The sequence below is a fragment of the Procambarus clarkii genome, chromosome 67 (genome assembly GCF_040958095.1).
Source record: "Procambarus clarkii isolate CNS0578487 chromosome 67, FALCON_Pclarkii_2.0, whole genome shotgun sequence".
NCBI lineage: Eukaryota > Metazoa > Arthropoda > Malacostraca > Decapoda > Cambaridae > Procambarus > Procambarus clarkii.
The window spans coordinates 26,071,587-26,096,098 of record NC_091216.1 but is presented as its reverse complement, the minus strand read 5'-3'; the positions used below and the strand labels follow the sequence as shown (position 1 = coordinate 26,096,098).

General features: G+C 41.4%; 1 protein-coding gene across 2 annotated transcripts; it reads right to left on the bottom strand.

The window, feature by feature from the left end:
- Positions 1 to 1,903: 1,903 nt before the first annotated feature.
- Tdh (L-threonine dehydrogenase) lies at positions 1,904 to 23,391 on the bottom strand. 2 transcript variants are annotated; one of them, XM_069310540.1, is made up of 9 exons: positions 23,345 to 23,391; positions 12,274 to 12,386; positions 10,175 to 10,288; positions 9,269 to 9,404; positions 8,895 to 9,057; positions 7,270 to 7,384; positions 6,882 to 6,987; positions 5,971 to 6,131; positions 1,904 to 3,423 (listed from the first exon to the last, which is right to left on the bottom strand). In XM_069310540.1, exons 1-9 carry the CDS (start codon positions 23,374 to 23,376, stop codon positions 3,278 to 3,280), a joined length of 1,086 nt encoding a protein of 361 aa, XP_069166641.1. In that variant the 5' UTR covers positions 23,377 to 23,391; the 3' UTR covers positions 1,904 to 3,277. The 2 variants fall into 2 exon arrangements, with proteins under 2 accessions (XP_069166641.1, XP_045613429.1); XM_045757473.2 differs by lacking the exon at positions 23,345 to 23,391 and adding an exon at positions 20,949 to 21,322.
- Between the last annotated feature and the right edge of the window lie 1,121 nt (positions 23,392 to 24,512).

Here is a 24,512-nt window from a genome sequence, read left to right as displayed (position 1 = left end):
TCTAGTTCTACATTTCTGTTTTGGTATAATTTTTTGTGCCATTATCATATATATCACAAAATTTGCCATACATCTCATTTACTTCCTTGCATAACAAGTATTTTTAACCAAATTTATTAAATAATTTGCCAAGTTTTCCATAGTGCCTTCTGAAATCAAGTTTTTCAACCGTTTAATTTTTCCCATTCCCTTGTAGATTAAAATGTATTGCATATTTTATTTCCAAGATGATGTCGTTGTTCTTTCCCAAGGGAGGGAGGAAGGTACTGAATATCAAATATCTCTGTTTCCTAGTGAATATCAAATCCAGGATTAATTGAACGTCCCCTTCCTTCATTTTCATGGCCTGCTTAATGTGCAAATACATGAACGTTTCCAGGATGAGGTTTACAAATCTGCCTGTCCAAATGTTCTCTGTTCTTGCTTCATAGGCCTCCCAGTCTATTGCCTTAAAGTTGAAAATCCCAAAGTACCAACAATCGTGATTTATCTTTGTCAGCTCTTACCATAATCTCTCTCGTGACCATTACAAGGCCCTCTCATTTGTCATCCAGTTCTTCCTTTGTCCATGTGTTGCTTGCTGCTGGGCTGTAGGCATTTAAAATTATCAGTTTATCTTGATTCCAGAGCTGCAATGCCATTATGTCAATATCTCGAGGGTTTTCAAACATTAATTATCTGACCTTCAGGTGTTCTTTCACCAGCACTGTGTGTGTGTGTGTTTGGGTGCTTGTGTATTCTTAGGTTTTTGTAAGTTTTTGGCCATGTTCTGTGGTTGATGGGAAAGGTATGTTCAGTACTGAAAGGTTTTAGAGATCACAATTTAATTTGGAAAGTGGTCAAAATCTGGCTGGAAAAAAATCTTGGTGGAAAATGGGTGGGAAACCTTTGATAATCTGATGGCTTTGTCCCCTTTGTAGCCACTAGATAAACAGTGGCCTTCAGATAAATTCAGGTGTTTTCACATTGTTGAAGTGAAACACTAGCTATATTTCTAGTGTGTTATTGTCTCATTTTATGATTTATGATATAAGTTGTCAATGGCACAGCCTGTAATGACTGTGGAATACGGCATAGTTAGCGAGTTGGTATGTAGTACAAGAGCATAAAGACACAAGACGAGTAATGCCAAAAGAATCAGATCTCATTTAATTTTAAGTTACCCCACTAAGCCATATTGTTCACCATTTGATTTCCACAATATGGTCAAAAGACTATGCATATTACTGGCTACAGGCTTATTTAGGAATCCTACACTATTCTTGTATCCTATGTATGCATCATTATCATCAGATTTGCAGAGAACTTTATTGAGGTATACATGGCTCAAAGGTACAGTAGAGAAGCAACATTTCTGATCATCCTGAAAGTCAGGACATTATATGAAAGGTGTTACTTAGGAGGACACTGCAGTTCCAACAGTCAGTGAATGTCTATGACTGTTAGAACTGACTCTCTTAAGTGCTACCGAGTAAATTGTATGTGGCCAATATCAGCTTGACTAGGGCAAGCCAACTGATTCAGTTGGATTACAGTGAACCTTGTTTTACTCCTATACCCTCCACAAAGAAGCATGTTGCAGATCCTGGGCAGATTAATGTAGATGGCAAATACACAGGTTTTTATGCATCACAAACACAGGGTATGAGATCTGTTAAATGTGGGGCCTCCTTAACTAGACATACAATGCATTTTTTCTTTAGGTAGGAGAAAAAGCTTAAATTAATACTTTTCAACTGCCTGTTAGATCACAGAAGCATTCAAACCCAATTCACCTTAAAGATAATGTTCTTGTTGAATTAGAAGGCCAGGTGGTAGGGGATGAAATGAGTACGAATGTAGTGTTGAGTGACTTTTTTGACATTATTCCGATGTATGAATGATATTTAAGAAATAGACACAGTAATAAGTAAACCAGATTTATTAATATTTAATATTTTACCAAGAGGAACTACTTAACACTCAATTTTATTACTATAGTACATGATTTTCATCTTGAGATTCATATCATTATAGTAGTAATATACTAAAATAACTAAAGCCCCAAATCTTTTCTAATTCACAACCTTTTATATTTGTGAAGATTCAACAAAGATTAATTTTCTGCCCCTTTATAACAATGCAAATACTGTAATACAAATAAGTCTTGAAAAATCACAAGGGAATAATATATCAAATGAGAAAACCATTTTGGAGGAAAAAAAATGAGATGACCTGAACCAGCATTTTGGCAATTCCTGGACTCCTGCTTTCACTCACTCAGCCTGAATATGTATATGCAGTTGGTCTATTCACCAGTCAATCATATCGCTTCCATTATTCGATAATACTGTATGTTTATATTTCTTAACTTACTAAAGTTTAGGTGTTGTACCATTTTTAACCCATGTCTTTTCTTCTGCATTCTTAATTTTCATTTTATACAACATTTGTTATAGGCAAGGTACAAGGCTAGTTGTCACAGGTTGTTGAGTTCCTCCACACCCAGTTCTTGCCCCCTAGATGATGGGCAGGAACTATGGATACTGTGTGCATTTCCTGTGTAGTTCTTTTGTAGTTTCTTTCTTTTTCCATGGTCCTTTTGTGTGAGTATGTGTGTTCACCTACTTGTACAGTAATCACCTAGTTGTACAGTACTCGCCTAGTACACAGAGAAGTCACATTAACGTGATATCTCAATAAACAAATCCACAGGAGCTGTGATGAGGGTTCAAACCTATGCGCTGGGTGTTCCCAGGCATGCTCTAGTTGATTGCACCATGACATGATCAAAAGAATTGCAACCTAGGATACTTCTGCACCCACAAGGATCCCAAGGCTTCCATTGAAGCCTAACCGGGGTTTCACACAATTCCCCCCCCCCCCCCCACCCTGCACTCGGACTCTGTTGTCCAGTAGGTCTACTTCTGATGCCCCTTCCAATACACAGAAATCACATTAATGTCACACATCAATGAACAAGTTATATATAATGTTTAATGTGAACCCTCATCACAGCTCCTGTGGATTTCATTACTCGCCTAGTTGTACAGTTTTCACCCAGTTGTACAGTACTCGCCTAATGATTATTGCCAAATGTAATTTCAAAGACAGTTTTAATACAGAAAATATGCACAAACTAATTTTAATGAATACTCTTCCAGTTACAAATTTGGCTAATAATTATCATCCAGACTACTCAAGCGTCAGAAGTTGTCCTTTATTATATTAACAAGAGTTGCCACATCCATTCTGTGACCATTACTACAATCAAAAAATTATGATAGTGCTGGTTCTGTCACCGCCCAGATGTGGCATCCAGTTGCTGCTGGCAATGCAGGTTGTCAAACATGATCTTGCACATGGTCTCTAGGCTGTAGTGGTGGCTCCATCCCCAGTCCTGCCGTGCCTCAGAGTCATCAAACACCTCTGGCCAAGTGTCAGCTGAAGGTGGACAAAGTGTCGGTTACATTAAAGAAACATGTTATAAACAAGCTTACACTAGCATTCGTTTGGCCTGATTTGCCAAAATTGTATTAGAGAATGGGGTACTTTTTTAGTGCAACCTTATTATCGAGATTAAATAAATTTTTATTTAATTGTTATTTATATACTAGAAGATACATTGGGTTGTGAGTACATAATATTGGTGTTCTTGAATTCTTGCAAAGCCACTAACACACACAATGTTTCAGGCAGATCCTTAACCTAACATATAAAAGTAAGAGTAATTAGAAGGTACATTGTCTGCTACAATGTACCCCTTCCCTGAATACACAACAAATCAGCAACAGGCCAGCAACCAACCACTGCCGCCAACAGAAAACAAAGGATTTCATCAGGAAATAACAACGTACTAGAAGGGAAATGTATGCGAGAGCCAGGGTCCACACAAAGTCCAAAGACCGAGCCAGCACGGCCTGTCAACGTGTGAAACGGGGAGAAAAAAAAATAAATGCCTCCCGGATAATTGAAACAAAGCTTAGGGAGGGCAGCAGATGTCAAAGCAGCAGCCAAACCCCCATAAGAGGAACCTCACAGTGTCCCAACATCCTTCGAGGGCCAATCTCTGCAAACCCCCAGTCTCCGTGGCGTAGTGGCAAGAGGCTCGCCTGGCGTTCCGCGAGCACTTTGTCCTGGGTTTGTATCCTGGTCAGGGAGGATTTATGGGGTGCAAATCCTTAACTGTAGCCTCTGTTTAACTCAACAGTAAAATGGGTACCTGGTTATAAAAACAATTCTTCGTGGGAGGTCATATTCCAGGGGGACATAGGATTAAGGACTTGCCCAAAACGCTACGCGTACTAGTGGCTGTACAAGAATGTAACAACTCTTGTCTATATCCCCCCCCCAAAACAATCTGAATAAAGCTCTAGGAGGTTTAAGAAATGCACGACAGAAGCCAACTGCGAGCTTGTACGAAGGTCATCGGCAATCAAAACAGCAGACAAAAGTGGCGTGCAGCGGCACAAGATCCACATCACTGGGAAGGGCAAGAGCAAAGTGGCATACATTGAGGGAATCAAAAGAACCCCCCAGAAAAATCTACAACACAGATGACACCTGCCAGTCAAGTGTTCGGGAACCACAAAATGCGCACCAAGCCCCTTTGGTACACAAAGGAAATTTTGCCAGCCAGGATGACTGAAACCTTGTAATTGCACCCAACGAGGAAAAGAAGAACCAAACTCAAAAGAGGCCGGATCCATAACCGACTGGAGCAGGAGGTAATCACTAAGGGCCTCCCAAACCTCTGCTGGAGAAACCCGGGAGGAAGGAAATCTCCAGAAGGACCAGTCCAAAGCACCCAAAGGCACATGGAAACGAACCCTGGGAAGAGCCGCACCCAACTCAAACAAGGTAGGGGGATAGAAAACTCAACAAAAGACTATTCACAGAAGGTACAAAGGCCCACAAAGGGTCAAACAGGATGCAAGGGGCCCCAATCTGACCCGAACACCCAAAGAAAGATAACCCTGACCGTGCAGGGTTAAGGTGCACATAGGGAATAAACCCCAAGTACACAACACTTTTGGCTCATGGTATACAAACATATAAGAACAGTCTCAAAGGCAAAACATCTTGAAAAAATAGGAGAGTGGAGCCAGAGCGATTAGGATAGCAACCAGGTACATCAAAATAAGATTTGTGGGTGGGGCGAGCCGGCTGACCTGATCTGCTTCCTTCCTTCCTTTCCCCAAATGAAGGGGAGAGGTGGAGTAAACTAGCTTGCTCTAGTTTCACAAAACTTTGTTTATTTTCATTGTTGGGGAGTTTTTTTGGCAATTTTTGAGACTGTGGTCTCGTTCTAACCATGCAAGTAGTCTTATGTTTCACTGACTTTCTGGGTACCTTTCCTGGTGGTGGCATACATGATCAACTTTAAATGTAAGGTGTCCATAGTGCCACCACTCCCTGCATCTCTGAGGAGGCCAAGTTCTGGCTCATGATACACAGTAAGCCGCCATAAGAACTCCGTGACTGATGGCCCTTAGTAGTATGGTACTGAATTAGTGCTTCAGGGAACCTCCGGGGCTTCCCCCATAAATGCACCTTAGTAATATTGGCAAAAATATACAAATGTTATATACTTCAGTATATCCGTGTTGTTGCTAAAACTATTATTTGTATAATGCAGTAGTCGATGCCTATCATAATTGTCACCTTTATACTATTTATCATCAAATTTCTTGACCATCTCATATGTGATAGCTTACTTCTCATTTTGTATTAAGCTTACCCCTCATATACCAATGCAATTTAACTAAATTATTCCAAGTTCGAAATACTTTGTGTATTAGTGGCAAATGCTAATGGATCCAATATGCATTCCTATTATCTTCAAATATACCTCTATGTTCTTATGTAAAGATTTTATGAATCATTATTATTATTATTAATTATTATCATACAAAAACACAATCACTCAATCACCCTCCCTATGTCACACCCACTTCCCCGCTCCAAACATACAAGTACTAAAGAACCCACCAATGTTCTGCCTGGAGTCTGGTTTGTAGGAGACACGTAGATTGGGGAAATGTTTGCGCACCTCCCCTACAATTTCCTCTGGGGAAAAGCTCATGGCTGTCACATTATACGTTCGACGGAGCAACTTCTCCTGGGGCGCCACCAGCATCTCCCATAATGACCTGCTGGACAACATCCGCTGTGAGAAGATGGCACTGCTTGCAATGAGGAAGTATGGCTAAAGTAATGGTGAAAGAGGCTCAAATGACGAGGAAGGGTAGCTTGAGTTACGAGGAAGGGTACCTAGAGTGACAAGAAAGGGTAGGGAAATGAAGGGATACACAAGGTGCCCCATGTGGGTGCTAAGAGACAGATCATAGTGTAAAGGAGTGAGAGCACTGTATGCACTGCATACAATAGTTAAGTTAAGAGCGAAGGAACATGTCCATCTATAGCAGATCTGGACGAGAGTTGGAAAGAGGGGAGAGTGAGGGAATGTGTTCATCTACCCAGTGGGCACTGCTTTCTGAAAGCAACTGATATGTACTAAACAATATGTAATGTCTGTTGCTTTCAACCAATGGTGCCCATTGGATAGCAGATCTGGAGGAGAGTTGCAGAGAGGGAAGAGTGAAGAGACATGTCCAAATGCCTGGACTTGATAAGAACTGGAGAGATGTCCAGTTAGCAAGGTTGAAATAGTGTCTGCAAAGTTGATATAGCAAGGGCAGACACACATACAATATGAACATCACAATAATAAAATTTGCATCATTCAAATGTACCTACAATCACAACAAATATACCTTGATACTAAATATAAACATGAATTTTCAAACATAAGGCACAAAATTGTTAGGACTGCTACTTTAGCAATGTTATTTAATGTAATGAATATCAGGATGAAAGAGGACTGGTTTGAGAAGACTCGCCTGAGGCAGTCGTCGATGTACATCATGGGAAGGCGAGTGGTGGGTTTCAGGTAGCACTCGAATTCTCGACCTTCAATGGCGTCATGGAAGATCTGCACAGCATAGTCTAGAAGGAGAGGGTAGTGAGTAGGTAGGGTGGTGATTCACCTGTGGTGTATATCTCTGGTGTCGTGTTTCACCTGTGGTTTATCTCTAGGTTGTGGCATTTCACATGTGGTGTCTCTCTAGGGTGTGGTGTTTCACCTGTGGTGTCTCAAGTCTGTTGTTCACCTGTGGTCTCGAGTGTGGTGTTTCACCTGTGACATGTCCCTCAGGGGTAGTGATCCACCTGTGACACGTCTCGGGTGTGGTTTCACCTGCAAAGTGTCCTTCGGGTGTGGTACCTCACCTGTGGTGCCTCCCCCTGGCTGAGTGTCAGAGGAAATGACGCCTGGAAATCTGAGACATCGGAAGTCGAGCCCAAACCTGTGGTGGTAGTACTCGCCCAGCAGCTCCCCATGGACCTGCAGACAAAATATTACCGTGTCACCCACTGCTACCTTAGCAAACTTGCACACTTAATTTGGTAAACGTGCACACTGGTGCACTTACATGATCACACATTTTCACATAGCTACACTTACATGATCACACACTTTGACATAGCCACACTGGTACAGCGACATGCAGATACAGTTGGACACTACTACATTAACTTTTGTATTGTTAATTAATGAATTTGACACACACACACACACACATCGAAAGACCAAAGAGCCGAAGCTTAACCCCCGCAAGCACAACTAGGCGAGTACACCTTACCATACAGAAAAAGAAACCCTCTTTGACTCTGAAAGACTTAGGGAGTTGATATTAAACAAAACTTCTCATGTTGACCAGATCACATACTAGAAAGTGAAGGGACGACGACGTTTCAGTCTGTCCTGGACCATTCTCAAGTCGATCTCTAGTGTGTGGTCTGGTCAACATACTTCAGCCACATTATTGTGACTCATCGCCTGCAAAACTTCTCATCTTAAGCCCATAAAAAATGGATATCATCAGCTGCATATATATGGTATGGCAAGATAACTATCTTTACACATCTGAACAGTAGCTTGTCATTCACGCAGTCCGTCCTCTCAACTAGATCACGTTTATTTACGTTATCATAACCAATGTTACAAATGCACTCTATTAAGAAAAGAAACGACAAATATTCAAGCTCTCTATGCATCGGATTAGACAGGTTTGGGTACGCACGTTTCTGGATAGGCTACAAGGTTGGATTCTTATGAGTGGCAATCAAAAAGAATGGGTTGGTACAGGGCCTTGCTTACAATATATATGTCAGATAAATGACAACACAAAACTGTGGAAATTCCACGTGTTCTCCAGACTAATTCCAGCACTGAGAAATGCGAGTTACAAGGAAAAACTGTACAAGTTAAATTTCTCGTCAACTTAATAGGAAAAACAGGGAAAACGTAATAACCACATACAAAGGTTTCAGGAAAACGGACAGGATATTATTTGGCATGGATGATACACAAACAAGGGGGTACAAGTTGAGTAAGTGGGGATTGTCGTGAAGATTGTGTGGTTTAGGGGGTTGTGAGGCGAGGGGGGGGCGCGGGTGAGCACTGTACGTGTGAGGTAGCGATGTTGTGAGTAGAGTTGATGTGGTTGCGGATTGAGGTGAGTGGGTGTGGTGGAGGGATTGTGAGGTGTGGGTGAAGTGGGGAAGGCGTGTGAGGAGTGTTGGGTGTGGTGAAGGACATTGAGGAGAGTGAGAGATTGACAGATTGATAAATATTAAGCTACCCAAGAGGTGGCATGAGCATGAATATCCCGTAAGGAGTGTAGATGTGGTAGAGGAGGTTGTGATGTGAGTGGGGTATAGTGGAGGGGGTTGTTATTTGAGTGGGTGTAGTAGAGGGGGTTGATGTGAGTGGGTGTAGTAGAGGGGGTTGATGTGAGTGGGTGTAGTAGAGGGGGTTGTCGAGAAGTGACAGGTGAAGGACAGGTAACTACCTTAGACACGCCGTAGATGGTCCTGGGTCGCTGGATGGTGAGGTTTGGTGTTGGGTTCCTGGGCGAGTCTGGACCGAAAGCACCGATGGTGGAGGGGACGAAGACCCTGAGGTTGTACTGCTTGCTCAGCTCCATCACGTTGTGCAGACCCTCAATATTGACCCTGCAATACGACATGTGTAAAGCAGAACACTGCAAGCTGGAACTAGATGATCTATTGTCAATCATTATCAAATGTGTCAAACAAAAACTATTAATACGCGAAATATTATTCGAAAATACTTAATACCTCGGAAAAGAAAAATGCTAAATAATTAGCTAAAGCCTCATTATAATAAAGTGTTCTAGTTTGTTAATTGTTATATGTATCTCACCTTATAGCGAGAGGAACGTTCTGCTCGCCGATAGCCGAGAGAAGGGCTGAGAAGTGAACCAGCCAGTCGATCCTGTACATGACCACGATCTCCTGTAGGCACTTGAAGTCCAGAATGTCGGCGAACACGTACGGTCCTGTACCAGCCCATGGAACAGGCAACAGGAATGACGGGAAACATTTAGAATAAGGCACCAATGATATAGTTTATTGGAACGTTTAATGTAAAACTACTTGGAGGGGGACGCTTATTATAAGAAGAATGCGCTAAGCCTGTATGACTATACCACTTGGAAGGGGTATGAAAAGGGAATGAAGAAACCACTTTGTTTCCCCTCAACCACTTGGACCATTGAATGTTGACCCTGTAAAAAGCTAGACCGTTGCTGTACTGACCAGTCCAAGTGGATGAGGCCAGATATTTTGAGCACTAAGATAATAGTGCTAAAAACATGGAGGCCAGCCAATAGAGAAAACGTGCAACTGCAGTGAATGAACACACCTAAGGTGAATGCATAACTACAGTATGTCCTACACAAATTAAATATTAACTGAACATATTAAGACCCTTCCCCTCAGCCATCTTTAATGGCTACAAGAAATAATCAATTCAACATGTATTATTTATATATACAAGAGTTCTTACATTCTTGTACAGTCACTAGCACGCATAGCGTTTCAGGCAAGTCCTTAATCCTAATACTCTCCGGAATAAGACCCCGCCAAATCGTTTAAAACTACTTTTACTGTTGGGGTAAACAGTTGATGTCTTGTCAGCACCATTAGATAAGGCGAACCTTGTAATGTAATGTGAAAGCCAAGTAACATAAGTCACATTGCTCCTGCCGTGAGAAGTGACTTACCTTGAAACTAGAGTGAGCGAACACACTGGTAACTGTCCACATACCTGACTGCACGATGTCCTTGGAGGGCTTGACAATGTCTGACATGATGACGTTGTCAGTGCCATACTTGGACCTGAGGAGCCGTGCCAGACCTGTGCCCAGCTGACCTAGACTACCTGTGGGATAAACACACAGGTATAATAATCATACTTATATTTATAATATATATTCATCAGATTATGTTACAATGGTTAATTAGTAGATACAGAAATTGAATATAAATATTTAAAATGTTTTGGGCACACACAAGATCTGTTTTACCCAAAGCAAACATATAAATTAGAACAATTACTACTTTTCCTGCCGAAAGGATCAATCAATAGGGTAGTTGGTGATATCTGGAACTTCATGACACTTTCCGAAATTAGAAGTATAAAATGAAGCATAGGCCTTGTGATCTCCCGTTTGAAGTAGTTATGTATATAGCAGGAATTTTTTAAGAGAATTTTATATTCTGAAAATTAAATTAACCTTCCCCTCCATAGAAAACTGAATGCTATCGCACACATTTGAACAGGGAAACTATTATATTCTCTGTGAATATCATTTATTATAACGATATAGTTGGTGGGGTTAAGGGAGGAGGACGAGAGGAGCGGGGATGGGGAAGACGAGGGGCGGGAGGAGGGGGACGAGAGGAAGGGTGGGAAGGACGAGAGGGAATGGTGGGAGGACGAGGAGAGGGGGGAATGGGCACCCGAGTACCGTCGAGTACATCTTCTAATATGCAATAAACTTGCACAAAATGTAAGCACTTTTCATTTTAAAGACCAAATGGTGAACAAATGGAATGCGCTAAGAATTGAAGTGGCGGAGGCGAACCCCATTCATAACTATAAACGAAGATAGGCTTCGATTCTCGAGCAGCAGTTAACACCCCCCCCCCCCAAGTACAACACATTAACCTAGGTGAGAACAATGTTATGACTAGGGTTGGTCTTTGTAATGAAACATAGGATATTACGATCAATCAAATACTATTTATCGAGTGTGGGAACGGGCAAGCAATCCTATGGGGCTGTAAGCCAAGATGAATTCATACCATGGGTTCTAAGAGACGTAAGTCTGTGAAATAAATAATTATTAAACAGCCAGAATATTACATCATTTATAAGACATTATTGTAAAAGATTGGTTGTGGTAAAACAACTGTACAGCCAACCGTTACAGCACAAGATTTTAGCAGCCTGTGGTTGAGTGAGGACGCCATTTTCAATTTTTTAGCCGACTGGCTAGTGTACTCGCCTAGTTGTACTCGTGGGGCGGGGCCTCTCAACTGTCAATCAACTGGTGTACGGATTCTTGATACACAGACACACGGTGTGTGTGTGTGTGTGTGTACTGTATCAGATTCAGATACACACTGTGTTTACTGTTGGGATTCTGACAGCAGTTAATTCCTTTATTTAATTATTTATCTGCTACCACTCTTATTCATTTATTGTATATGTAATTGGGTAACTTCAAGCATAATCCAGTGTTTGTCTCTCGTGGAAGTTAGCTTGGAGAGGATCTTTGGTGTACTCTGGGGTTTGGTGGAATTATTTCGCTATGGTTCCATCAGAAGTTTTGGGCTGTTTCATTGGTAAGTCTTTATCCCTGTCAGTGGGGAATTCTGAACTAATTCTAAAGTACAATAAAGGCCAATAGACAGTGCCAGGGGGTTTTGTTATGGAGAGTAGATTCTGTGATAATAAAGTCAAGAATTATACCCATTTGTTTTTGTACCGTGCATCTAGCGTGAAGAGGACAGATTTACCTCTGACAGGTTAATTTGGGAGTACTTTCCCTGGGGGCCGCCTTATCCACCTCGACTGAAGGGCGTGATAGAATACATGTTGTAAGTATAATTGCAGCCCTATAACACAGTATAGTGATTGGTTTACTGGAAGATCACAAATTATCATCACCACCACCAGCACTCACTTTATAACACACAACAATTCGATGAGAACAAAAACTGAGGGAGTACACACACTCACACGGAGGAAACTCATTCAAAAGTAGACACAGGAGAGCCATAGGGCTGTGGGGAACAATTCCCAGAATCAACCGTAGATTTCGAGGTGGTAGGTTTAGAAATGGGCCAGCCAGCACTCACCTGTAATCAGTATTCTTGGCGGGTCGCCATTAGGGTGGAAGTATCGCACTCCGCCGCAGTCCCTGTTAACATTTGACCTCTGTCCGCGCACCAGTCTACTTAAAATTCTTGATCTGAAATGAGTGATAAAAATTTGGAATTTATCAATAAAAATAATAATAATAATAATACACAAGTGGCGTGTTTATGCTTACAGGGATTCGAAAAAAAAGAATAGGCCTAAACAGTATTATGAAAATTATGGTATATAAACATCAGCTTTGAAATGTATCTGTCTGTACTGCGAGTGTGGCAGCGGGTGTGTGGGGGGTGGGGAGGGGGGGGTATGTGGCTTACCAGTGCCAATAACTAGTGCCAACTGGGTTGTGGAGGTGTGCTGCCAGCAGAACTGCTGAGTTTACCAGATGCATCCCGCCTGGCCCCTACATGTATGTGGTGGTCGGTGGACACCCTGAGTGTGGCCAGCAGGTATACACGTTCAGATTTAGATTTATTTGTTTTGTAACATTAGTTATATTATCTTGTATATATAATTTATTGCTTATATTGCTATTGTCATATTTTAGTGTCATGGGCAAATTAACTAATATATTGATGTTCAAGTTGTGTGTATATATATATATATATATATATATATATATATATATATATATATATATATATATATATATATATATATATTTTTTTTTTTTTATATGTACTCATCACATCTTTTCTTTTTACCCATTAGTTTTAAGCTGTAGTCATTAATGTTTTTCCTGCCCGAAACGCTTTGCGTAATAGTGGCTTTAGGCATTGTATGTACTAGCTCTATCTATAAAGCCAACAAACTTTGTAAATCTCTTTATGTATGTACCTTACCTAAATAAAGATTATTATTATTATTATTATTATTATTATAATTATATATTTATATATATATATATATATATATATATATATATATATATATATATATATATATATATATATATATATGCGAACAAGCCTGAATGGTCCCCAGGACTATATGCGAATGAAAACTCACACCCCAGAAGTGACTCGAACCCATACTCCCAGAAGCAACACAACTGGTAACTACAGGGCGCCTTAATCCGCTTGACCATCACGGCCGTCAAAAGGAAGTGATAGCCGAGGCTATTTGAGCCACTTCCCCGACGGCAACTCGGATGGTAATCTTGGGCATAGCATTTCACCAAATCACCTCATTCTTTGGGGCACACGTGAGGAACACAAATGCGAACAAGCCTGAATGGTCCCCAGGACTATATGCGAATGAAAACTCACACCCCAGAAGTGACTCGAACCCATACTCCCAGAAGCAACACAACTGGTAACTACAGGGCGCTTTAATCCGCTTGACCATCACGGCCGTCAAAAGGAAGTGATAGCCGAGGCTATTTGAGCCACTTCCCCGACGGCAACTCGGATGGTAATCTTGGGCATAGCATTTCACCAAACCTCGGCCTATCACTTCCTTTTGACGGCAGTGATAGCCTCGGCTATCACTTCCTTTTGACGGCCGTGATGGTCAAGCGGATTAAGGCGCCCTGTAGTTACCAGTTGTGTTGCTTCTGGGAGTATGGGTTCGAGTCACTTCTGGGGTGTGAGTTTTCATTCGCATATAGTCCTGGGGACCATTCAGGCTTGTTCGCATTTGTGTTCCTCACGTGTGCCCCAAAGAATGAGGTGATTTGGTGAAATGCTATGCCCAAGATTACCATCCGAGTTGCCGTCGGGGAAGTGGCTCAAATAGCCTCGGCTATCACTTCCTTTTGACGGCCGTGATGGTCAAGCGGATTAAGGCGCCCTGTAGTTACCAGTTGTGTTGCTTCTGGGAGTATGGGTTCGAGTCACTTCTGGGGTGTGAGTTTTCATTCATATATATATATATATATATATATATATATATATATATATATATATATATATATATATATATATATATATATATATATATATATATATATATATATATATATATATATATATATATATATAATATAATATATATAGTAAACTAGAGGGGGTCCCAGGACACAGGCCTGGTATACTTCACTTGAAACATTTTCCAATTGAACTTCACTATTTTTGGCTTACACTAACCTTCTGTTTTCTTGCCAGATTAAAGGAAAAGTATTTTTATCTCGTTATAGAACAAAGGTTTGCTTATCATTTAAAAACCATTGTTTCACGTGATGTTAGACATTGCAAAGCGCAAGTATCATTTTTTTGTCACGGTTACTCGTGGCTTTTAATGATCACAAATACTTTTAATTCGCCCAGATATTAATTCACCACAGATATTGACTTGTGGTGTATATCGTTCACAGGGTCTTTCCCAACACGACCACAGGTGTTATGTAATATCGTTCACCAGGTCTTCAGGTCAACACAACAAGTGAATACCAGGTCAAGGCTCTTTACATATATAGAACTGTAAACTATCCTAAACGTTTGGCAGAATGCCCGCCGTTATCCCCCAGTTTAACTCCATGTAACGCTTTCATTATTAAATACTAAATGCTAAGCTATTATGTATAAATATGTATTTCTGAATAGAAATGCATGTATATTTACTATCATTATTACTATTTTTGTTGTTATTATCAACATCGATAACAACGTTGAGGATGGGTTGCAGCCCGCTTGCCCGTCCTCGCATATAAAGATCCCAGCTCGTTAATTCAGCCGCCAAACCCCATGTTTATGAATGAGAAGCGGTTTACATAAGACTCACAACCAATGACGTTCGAACACTTTCGGAACAAGTGCTTCGCTCACGTCCTCTGTTCGAACCATAATTCTTCTCCACGTACTTCAAATACAAATAATCGCCAACATCTAACATCTAACCTAACCTACGCCTAACTATATGTAGAATTTTTATGTATTATAATAATTTATATACGAAAAAAAACATTTTTAATACACAGCAAGTTAAAAAAAAAATATGATGAATGCGTCTGGGGAGGACGGCCACTACCTTAAACAGCCTAGTGTGAAGTCATATTGTTTGGTTTATATGGCTGGTGTTGCTTTAATTTCCAGATTATTTTAACAACATTCCTGACTCAGCGCACAGATCGCATATAATAAACTCGGTAACTAATGCATCAATGTTGTAACTTGCTCACCTAAATGTATCTGCCTACGGGATGAATATGGGGTGAATAATATTAATCAAAATCAAACAAATATGAAGGTCCAGTATCTGAGCCCGTTGTGCGCCTTTGTTACCTGAGAGGGACACTGGGTACGTGACGGCCAAGTGAAGACGAGATATATCTGTAAGCCATGGCAAATGTAGATTGTTAAACTTTCAGAATATTAGAGTCCATTTCCTAAATTTATAATACACCAGTTAAAACTGTTCAACGGCACATTTAATTTAGAAGGGAATTGAATAATATGTTTGATTAGTTACTTCGGAGGGAGTAAAGAAACATTATGTCAAAAGGCGTTTGTTATCTGCCAGAATTCAGGAGAGTATTGTAGTTTCTCTAGCTTTGAATGAACAACGAACCCCTTTCTTGGTGGCAAAGTGCGTAAATAGCGCAGCACTAACACACCTGGTCTTCTGTACCTCTGAAGTCAAGAATAAAAAAAAAATCGGGTCTGGCAGGTGAGTGGAATGATAACCCTAAGAAACGAACTCGCCCACTTTCCACGTCATTTATGGCGTGTGGTCACCCATCACCCCAGGCAAGAGGCTTCAGCCAACCACATACCAGTACTTCCAGCCCCTCCCCCCCACCCTTGCCAAGAGGTGAGCTAGGGCCTGTGAACGTCATGACCCGTGTAGCCAATAGGCAAGCTGCTCTTGATGGGCGTCAACCAGACAAACAAAAAAAGGTACCCGAAATAGACCCAGAGCAGCGTGCTGCGCTTACGTAAGACTACACATAACTACATATTCACGACGGTTCTCTTGGCAAGGAGTTTCAATTTTGAATTAGCATATTTACCTGAGGACTACTAACACTAGTGGCCTCGACTTAGACAGGAAGCTGGCGGCTTGTCAAAGGTCCTCCTCCCATTTGCCCTGAACTTATTGATGTTACTACTGTTCGACTTAAGACTCTGGCTATATGTATCTGGGAATTTTCATTGCCTGTTGATGTAGACCTGACCAAATGTAAACTGTGTCAACTAAATTATTCGCACACCCTCTATCACTGTGATGGAGTGCGAAAATATTCGTGAATTCAGAGAATTCTATAACAAATATTTCAAGAAATGTTTCAATATTTCATTAAAAATTATCTACCAGAAATTTTAACCAACTATCACCAGTTTGCTAACTGCAGGTAATAATTGTGGGGTGAAATCCCTGATTAGGCTTCAGTGGAAGCCTCAGAAACCCTAAAGGATTCAGTTGAATTCCAGGTTTCAATGCGTGTGACCGTATGTGGTGTAGTTGTCTAAGGCGTTGCTTGGGAATACCCAGAGTACAGGTTTGAATCCTCCAGTCATGGTTCCTACTGATTGTCTCCATTATTATTTTTATTATTATTAATTGCAGTTGAAGCTGTAAGATAAGTCTTAGAGACAAGCACACGTCACCTCAATAAAGCATCGTCAACGAATGAAGTGATATCTACCAGTAAGTCATTTGTATAAACTGTGGGGAAGGGGCATCGCCAAAGCCTAACTTTAACAAGAAAAGCCGTGTTCGGCGTTCAGGAGAATATTTTTTCTTTATTTATAAAAGAACAATATTTACAAATAAAATATATAACACCAAACATAATTCCAGATACATAGACCACAGGAACACTAAGAAACAGCAAACATTAAACTCACGTGAACGTACGAAAATGAGTAGCAAAGCGCACAACAATTACATACACACAGGCAGTTACACAACGCACCCTAGCTAAGCAAGCACAGCTAGGCACAAACATATTAGAAATACAAACATATCACCGATACCATCAGTCACCGTCAGTGTCGCCTGATGGTATAGAGGTAGAAAAGAAGTAGGTGGAAGTAGATAGAGGTAGAAAGAGGATGGAAGAAGTAGAAAAGTACTGTAATGATACTCTATACAAAACGCACAAGCAGCACTGAAAATGAACAATGTGAAACAACAAACCTGCAACAGTACACTAGCGCAGAATACAGTACGAAATACAGGCATAATTACATAGGTGAGAGGCTAAATCAAATTGAGACCAACAAAACACGTAGGCCGTTATGAAGTATACCCCCCCTCCGTAATTTGGAGAAAACATAACAGTATGAACAAAACAACAATTACCACCAAACATTGACCTCTCAACAAAGTACATCCTGAAAAACAACAATTTTATAACATTTACAGACATTCAAGCAAAGAAACACGCGGCATACAAAACGCCAAACACACAACTCCATGTACAGAGTTTGTTATAGATTGAGCTACTCTGAACAAATTCCAAGTAGCACGGGCTATGGTGAGCCCGTAACTTACCTGGCACAGGAGTGGTGCGTACAGAGTAACACAGGCAGAGGTATAACTGGGAAGGGGGGTGACAGGCAGAGGTACAACTAGGTGACGACAGGCGGACCTTAACTGCGGAGGGGTGACAGGTGGAGCTATAAATGCGGAGGCTGACAGGCGGCGGTGTTATGGGCTATTCATGCCCGTGCCACCTCTTGGGTGGCTTAATCATCATCAATCCATCGGCTGCGGTGTTACACCGACGGGGTGTGACAGGCAGAAGTATAACTGCATGGGGGAGGAAACATGCGGGGTAATAACTGGAGGTAACAGTCGAAGTAAAACCAGGAGTGGAGGGTGGGGAATGACTGGCAGAAGTGCAGGTGGAATGTCATCTAAAATAAATGCTGGCCCTGACTCAAAATATTTCATCACATACCAACTTTCACTTTCTCATTCGGAAGCTGCAGAACACCGGGAACCAATTTTTTTTAAGAAACAGTATATGTATAATGTGAGGCAGACTAATAATTTGGTATTCAATATAATTCCATTTTTACACTTATTTTACACTTAACAGGTAAATAAATATTTTTGTGTATGGTAGCCTAAGTTAATGGACCTTGTCGTTGTTGTAATTAAGAGGCGACGACGATTGAGGGATGGGAGTGTGGGATGCCTCCATTGGTCCTTGTCTGCTGCATACGTGAAGCCCGTATGTCCATAGACTAGGTCTATGGACTAGACCTAGTCTATTCTATGGCTTGTGAGCTGTGTCACATTGTGGTGTCTGGCTTGTCGGCTGCCAGCGCGATGTTTTTATCCAGTTACCTTTCTACACTGTATGGTAGCAGCTCTACACTGCTTTACACTTAAGCTCCGAGCCTTCCCAGAAATTCTTAAACGGCTAAAGACATCCCAGTTCATAAGAGTGGTCCATTCCTCTTTCTCATTTACAATCAAAACTTGAAACCTATTTGCGGATGACAACTTGCACTTTCTCCCATGCTAACCCACTTATTCTAAATTACAGTGAATACTGAACTAAAAAAAAAAAAAAAAAAAAAAGTACGTGTTGCCGACTGCTAACATCGATAAACGTTTTATATGTTTAGTAATCAGTCTAACAATAAAATTAACCTAAGACTTAACAACACCCAAATTATGACCAGAGAAGTTTAGTTTAGTTCATTTATTATGCACCCCATACCCATCTTGTGGGCGGTAGTGGAAAGGGTTACAAAGCCACATAATGGGCTCAGGGACTGAACCCCACAATTCATTTAGCTAACGTTACAATCTTGCGCTAGTTACACAATTCAGTAGAAGTCGTTACATCATCAATGGGTTCGAGATCGACCTCAAGTACAGTTTCTAAATTAAGCAACTGACATGTGTGGAAAATTAGTGTCACAATTCATATGTTTGTCCTGCACACCGCCCCCCATCCAGTGGGCAGCGGTGGATAGGTTACAATCACTCGGTTACTACCCACAGTTAGCAAACTGGGGATATTTGGCTAAAATTTTGTGTAGCAGATCATTTTGAATGAAATATTTACACAGTTGGAACATTGGTTATAGGATCCAGAAAAGATGGGAAATTCCTTGGTGTTCACCAGATGGTGCTACATAACCTTCTCGGTTTGGTGCCTTCTTTTGATAATTATTTACTTTACACTACTTTTACTCTTATAAAACTTTACACTACAATGCTAATCCTGACCTTAAGTGCTTCCTAGAAGGCTGTAACAAAACCCGTGGGCACCACACTAGAAACAAATGTCTGATATTTGTAGAGATTCAACCAAAGCAGAAATGTCGTGCAAATCAAGTTTCCAAATTGTGAAATGACTTACCAAATGTAATTAAAAGCTGTACGTCTTCCAAATAGTTAAAAAAGACATACAGTATATTTGACATTATTTAACTACTTTCACAAACATTTCCCCAACAAAAAACTATATTTTTGTGTTCTGTTATCTTATGTAGCCCAGCAAGTTACAGGCTTTATGAAATGTTTACAAAATTCAATGCACATCGTCAAATCAACAATGGACTCGAGACCGACCCCAATTACATTTTATTATGTCTTCTATTGTCGCTGTATCTGTCTGGATTCGAATCCTTCAGGGGTGAGGAGTTTTATGTTGCATATTGGCTCGGGGACCGTTCAAGCTTGTTCGCACAAATGCACAAATGTTACTCACGTGGCCCCAGTATGAGAGGTGATTTGATGAAAAATGTGACCAAAAAAGTCAACGAGTGCTGTTGGGAATTTGGTTAAGAGTGACAACTTCCAATTCTTTTAACAGTCGCCGAGGCCTAGTGGTGAAAATACTGGACATGCCAAAGTGAAAGGAACCTCTGGCTGTCTGGGTTCGAATCCTTCAGGGATAATATTATTGTACATCCGTGTGGCGCTGCCACTCACAGGGAATCAGCCAAATCCCAGAGAACTGGATCACCACTACAATTTTGTCCCCATTGCTTCTGAAACACTCGGCGCCTGGGGCAAGAGTGCCACCAGTTTTTCGAAGGAACTGGGTTTAGGATAATTGACACAACAAAGAGACCCTAAAGCTTCCAGCTTCTTTTTCCAGACGCCTCAGCATGGTGATACAGAGGGGGAATGCACAATGCATTCAGGGTTCCGGCCGCCATCTGAGGAACTGAAGGAACTCAACTTATGATAATCATCTATGTACCTTCCATGTAACTCATTTGTTGTAACATTTTAAATAAAACAAATATAATATCACTAATTGACCCGGCCAGGATTCGGACCTATGCCGGTGGTCACGGTGCTGTACTGTACAGTGTACGTTTAGGGGCGATCCTGGACGGCGTGGGTTCGAATCCTGGCCGGGTCAATTAAAGTTCTTTGTGATCTATGGTTTGCGTGTTCCTGCAGCTTTCGCATATATAATATATATATTATATAGTGCAAATCAATTATATATGTTATATAATATAAATTATTATAATTCCAGTTCCCAGTCGATCTTGGGAGGTCGAGTGGGAACTTTAGGGAGGCTGACCGTAAACGTGCTGAACCTTTACCCTCGAGGCCTATAGTGACTAGCGAGAGGCCTATAGTGACTAGCGAGAGGCCTATAGTGACTAGCGAGATCTATATGTGGGTTACTCAGGTCTATTTTACACAATATAAAGGAGGTCCGCTGCGTCGTGTAAACAGGTCCTCATTGACTCGTGTTAAACCATTACAACAGAACAACGGTGACACTCACCTCATTGTGCTTCCAAACACTTCAACTGGAGCCGCTCAGATATGTAGTCAACACCACTTAATTGGTTTTAAGTGTAAAGAGCATATATAGTTTTTTTCTTATCTCTAGGAGCAATCTAGGATAACTTGTGCATTCTTCACTCATCAGAATTCATTTAACTTCTGGTATAGGGAAGCCTGCACCTGTGCTAACTTCAGCAGCACTTAGTAAGTTATCTTTGTTGCACTTATGTTCGTTTTACTCAGTCACTTTTTTGGGGGGGTTGATAATAGTGAAATAACACGTGGAGAGGCGAGGTAAGAGGAGCGCGTGAGACAGGTAGTGATCTCTGGGGCGGCCGGCCGCACACTGCCCGCATGGCTGGCTGACTCCTCGGTACCGGACAACCTATTGAACCCTCCCACCATTGTCCCCCATCCCCCCAACCTCAATAACACTCCTATTCCTCCCTCTCTCTCTCTCCTTCACGGGCTCACCATAGCCCGTGCTACTTGCAACTTTTGTTCAGAGTAGTTGAAGCTAAAGCAACACCATCCTACGCCTTATTAGCTCCATCATCCTCGACGCTCAAGGGGTCGTATTCCTAAGGGCCCGGGTTATATTCCCGACCCAGGCAGAAACAAATGGGCAGTTTCTTTCATCCGATGCATCTGTTCACTTAGCAGTAAATAGGTACGTGAGAGTTGCACAGTATCTACGGGCTGCCTCCTGGGGTTTATGTAGGTGTCAAATATGTGTGGTAGATATGATGGAGGAAAAGTGGTCCAATACATTAGAAAACTGACGGTTAGAAAGGGTCCAAGAGCTAACAGCTCTTATACACACACAGTGCTCGCTCACCTAGCAGTAAAAAAGGGTATTAGACATGTGCGATACGGTCTGCATCCTGGGGATATGTGCGGGGGTGTAAATGAATGTTTGTGTGCTAGAGAGAAATGTGTGGTGATATGATAGAGGAAAAATAGGTCGGGAGTCAATACATTACAATGCACAAATGAAATGCACTAGGCAGTGATCGACAGTCGAGATGCGGGACCATATAGTCGAAGCTCAACCCCCACAAGCACAATTAGGAGAGTACACAGGGTATACAGGGTACACGCAGGGAAATTGCTGAAAGTAGCGAGCTGACGGTCTAACAGTAACGAATTTGTAATTAAAGTAGCCAATATTTATTTTTAGCGACTTATATGGTTTTCAGGGTAATATATTTTAATACATTTATTTTTTTGGAGTCAAGGGGAAGATTTATTGAAATGGATTAAGGGGGTATTTAAATAAGTCATTCATAAGGAGGTTAAGAGTTGCTATAATGCCTCCTTTGAATTGGGCACACCTCAGGGACGAGTGCTCAGCCCTATAATTGTTAATGTGCTGATGCATCGCAGTTTATGCAACAAGGTTTGCTCACACAAGTCGATGAAGCTAACAGTTTCATCATTGCAAGCAGTGATAACCGGCTGCAGACTCTCCTTCATACACTTGCAAATAGAAGTACTGAATATGGCCTTATCGTTTCCACAGACAAGCTAGCGCTCTTAGCTCACCCCCCCCCCCCCCAAAAAAAAATGTTTTCAGTGATCAACGCATTGCAAACTGCAGGCAATACAAACACTGTACCTCTGAGTAAATATTTACTGTGCCATTCTAAGCAAACTCCAGTTTAGGCTTAAAAAATTTTAAAAACCTTTAATTATACTTGCTGAAAGGCACGTTAGTATTAATGGAGACACTTACCACAATGCCGTAGTGCTTGAATGAAGGTGAAGGAAGGACCCAATATATGTGTAAGTGTATTTTCGGATGTAACCTACATCCTTTCTCAATGTGCTGTATACAATGTTCTCTATACAAAAATCATTGTATACAATGGTTTTTAATACACTCACACACATACTAGGTCTTTCCTTGACCTTAATTGATATCAAATAAGCCAGAATAGTCTACACGATGTTCGTTAGGTCCCTAGTTGATTACCATGCTCTGCACCTCACAAATTTCCCCAGTACTAAGAACATAAGAACAGAAGAATGTTCATGACATAACTGCAGGATGCATATTGGCCCATATGAGGCAGCTCCTAGGCTGAAAGCAGATTAGAGAAAAATCACAAAATGAAGCTATGAGGATAATTCTTGGAGCCTCCCCATGCACAAGACTCAACAACATCATAAGAGAGGAGCGGAAGCTCCCAACTCAACATTATGTGGAATGTTGTTGTTATAGATTCAGCTACTCGGAACAGGTTCCAAGTAGCACGGGCTATGGTGAGCCCGTAACTTACCTGGCACAGGAGCGGGGCAAGTAGCACGGGCTATGGTGAGCCCGTAGTGAACTTACCTGGCACGGGAGTGGTGCCGTCTCTCATTTTGTGGAAGAATTGAGCTCATTATAACCTTGTGTGTAAGGGTGATGTGTAAGCCGACATCACCACCACGACTATTTAAGAGTGGACACAGCGGAGTTGTTTTCAGGAGCCACCCACATCTTCACAGACGGATCGGTGGACACAGAAAATGAGAGTGCTGGCGCTGCTCTTTGCACGACCAGCGTTCAGGCATATTGGAGACTGGGAGGACTAGTATCATCAACCCAAACTGAGCTGTTTGCCATACAACAGGCATTCGCATATGTGATTGCACAAAACACTCAAAATGCAATCATACACACAGACTCAAAAGCTGCACTTCAAATACTAGGACAAAAACAGTGGAAAGATAATGTGGAAATAATTACCACCATTTGGTATCAAGGAGCAGTCGCTAAAGGCAAAGGGCTCAACATAACTTTAAACTGGATCCCATCCCATATTGGAATCCCATTAAATGAAAAAGCTGATGAAATTGCTAAATTGGCAACTCGTCATCCAGTGATACATAAAACAATTCAACCCAGCCTAGAGAACATAAAAAACATCATCACCAAAAAACTCTCACACCTCAACAAAGCCGACCTACACCAGAGAATAGCTGAAGGTTCGCCATCTGCAACATGGTATCTTCAGGCAACCAAATTAGAAAGGTTAAATATCCCAAAAGGAATCCACAGGGAAATAGCAGTTAGGCTATATAGACTACGTCTAGGTTACAGATGCAACTGGGAGATTGGTGAACCCCGACAGAGAGAGTGCATCTCCTGCCAAACTGTCACAGAAAAGCCATTACTTCACTATCTTCTGGAATGTGAAGCAACCAATGACCTTAGAAGAGCTTTAAGAGTTCCTGAATCATGCAGTGGCCACCCTGAAGCCATCAACACAGCCACTCTCCTGGTCAACAAAGGTGTCCAGCAGCTGGACACCCTCATAAAGACTGTGAAGCAGTATCCTCCCCCGCGATAACAGTTTGATGGTTAAATGCAACCTCAGAATACTGAGAAAAAAAAAAATTGTACCACTTACGGGCTATTCATGCCCGTGCCACCTCTTGGGTGGCTTAATCTTTATCAATCATCGGAGTTGTTTTAGATTTAGCTACTCAGAACGAAATGTCCATGTAGCACGGGCTATGGTGAGCTCGTAATGTGGCATCACAGTGGAGTGGAGATCCACTCCTAAGTAGTGGT

Bases quoted from the DNA above. Each gene is read 5' to 3' on its own strand.
- Tdh (XM_069310540.1), bottom strand. From the start codon at position 23,376: ATGTCGGCTTACACATCACCCTTACACACAAG. The intron at 9,058-9,268 runs GTGAGATACATA...GTCGTATTGCAG, and splicing joins AACGTTCCTCTCGCTATAAG to GGTCAATATTGAGGGTCTGC. The intron at 7,385-8,894 runs GTAGTTACCTGT...TTTTGTCTGCAG, and splicing joins CCATCTACGGCGTGTCTAAG to GTCCATGGGGAGCTGCTGGG.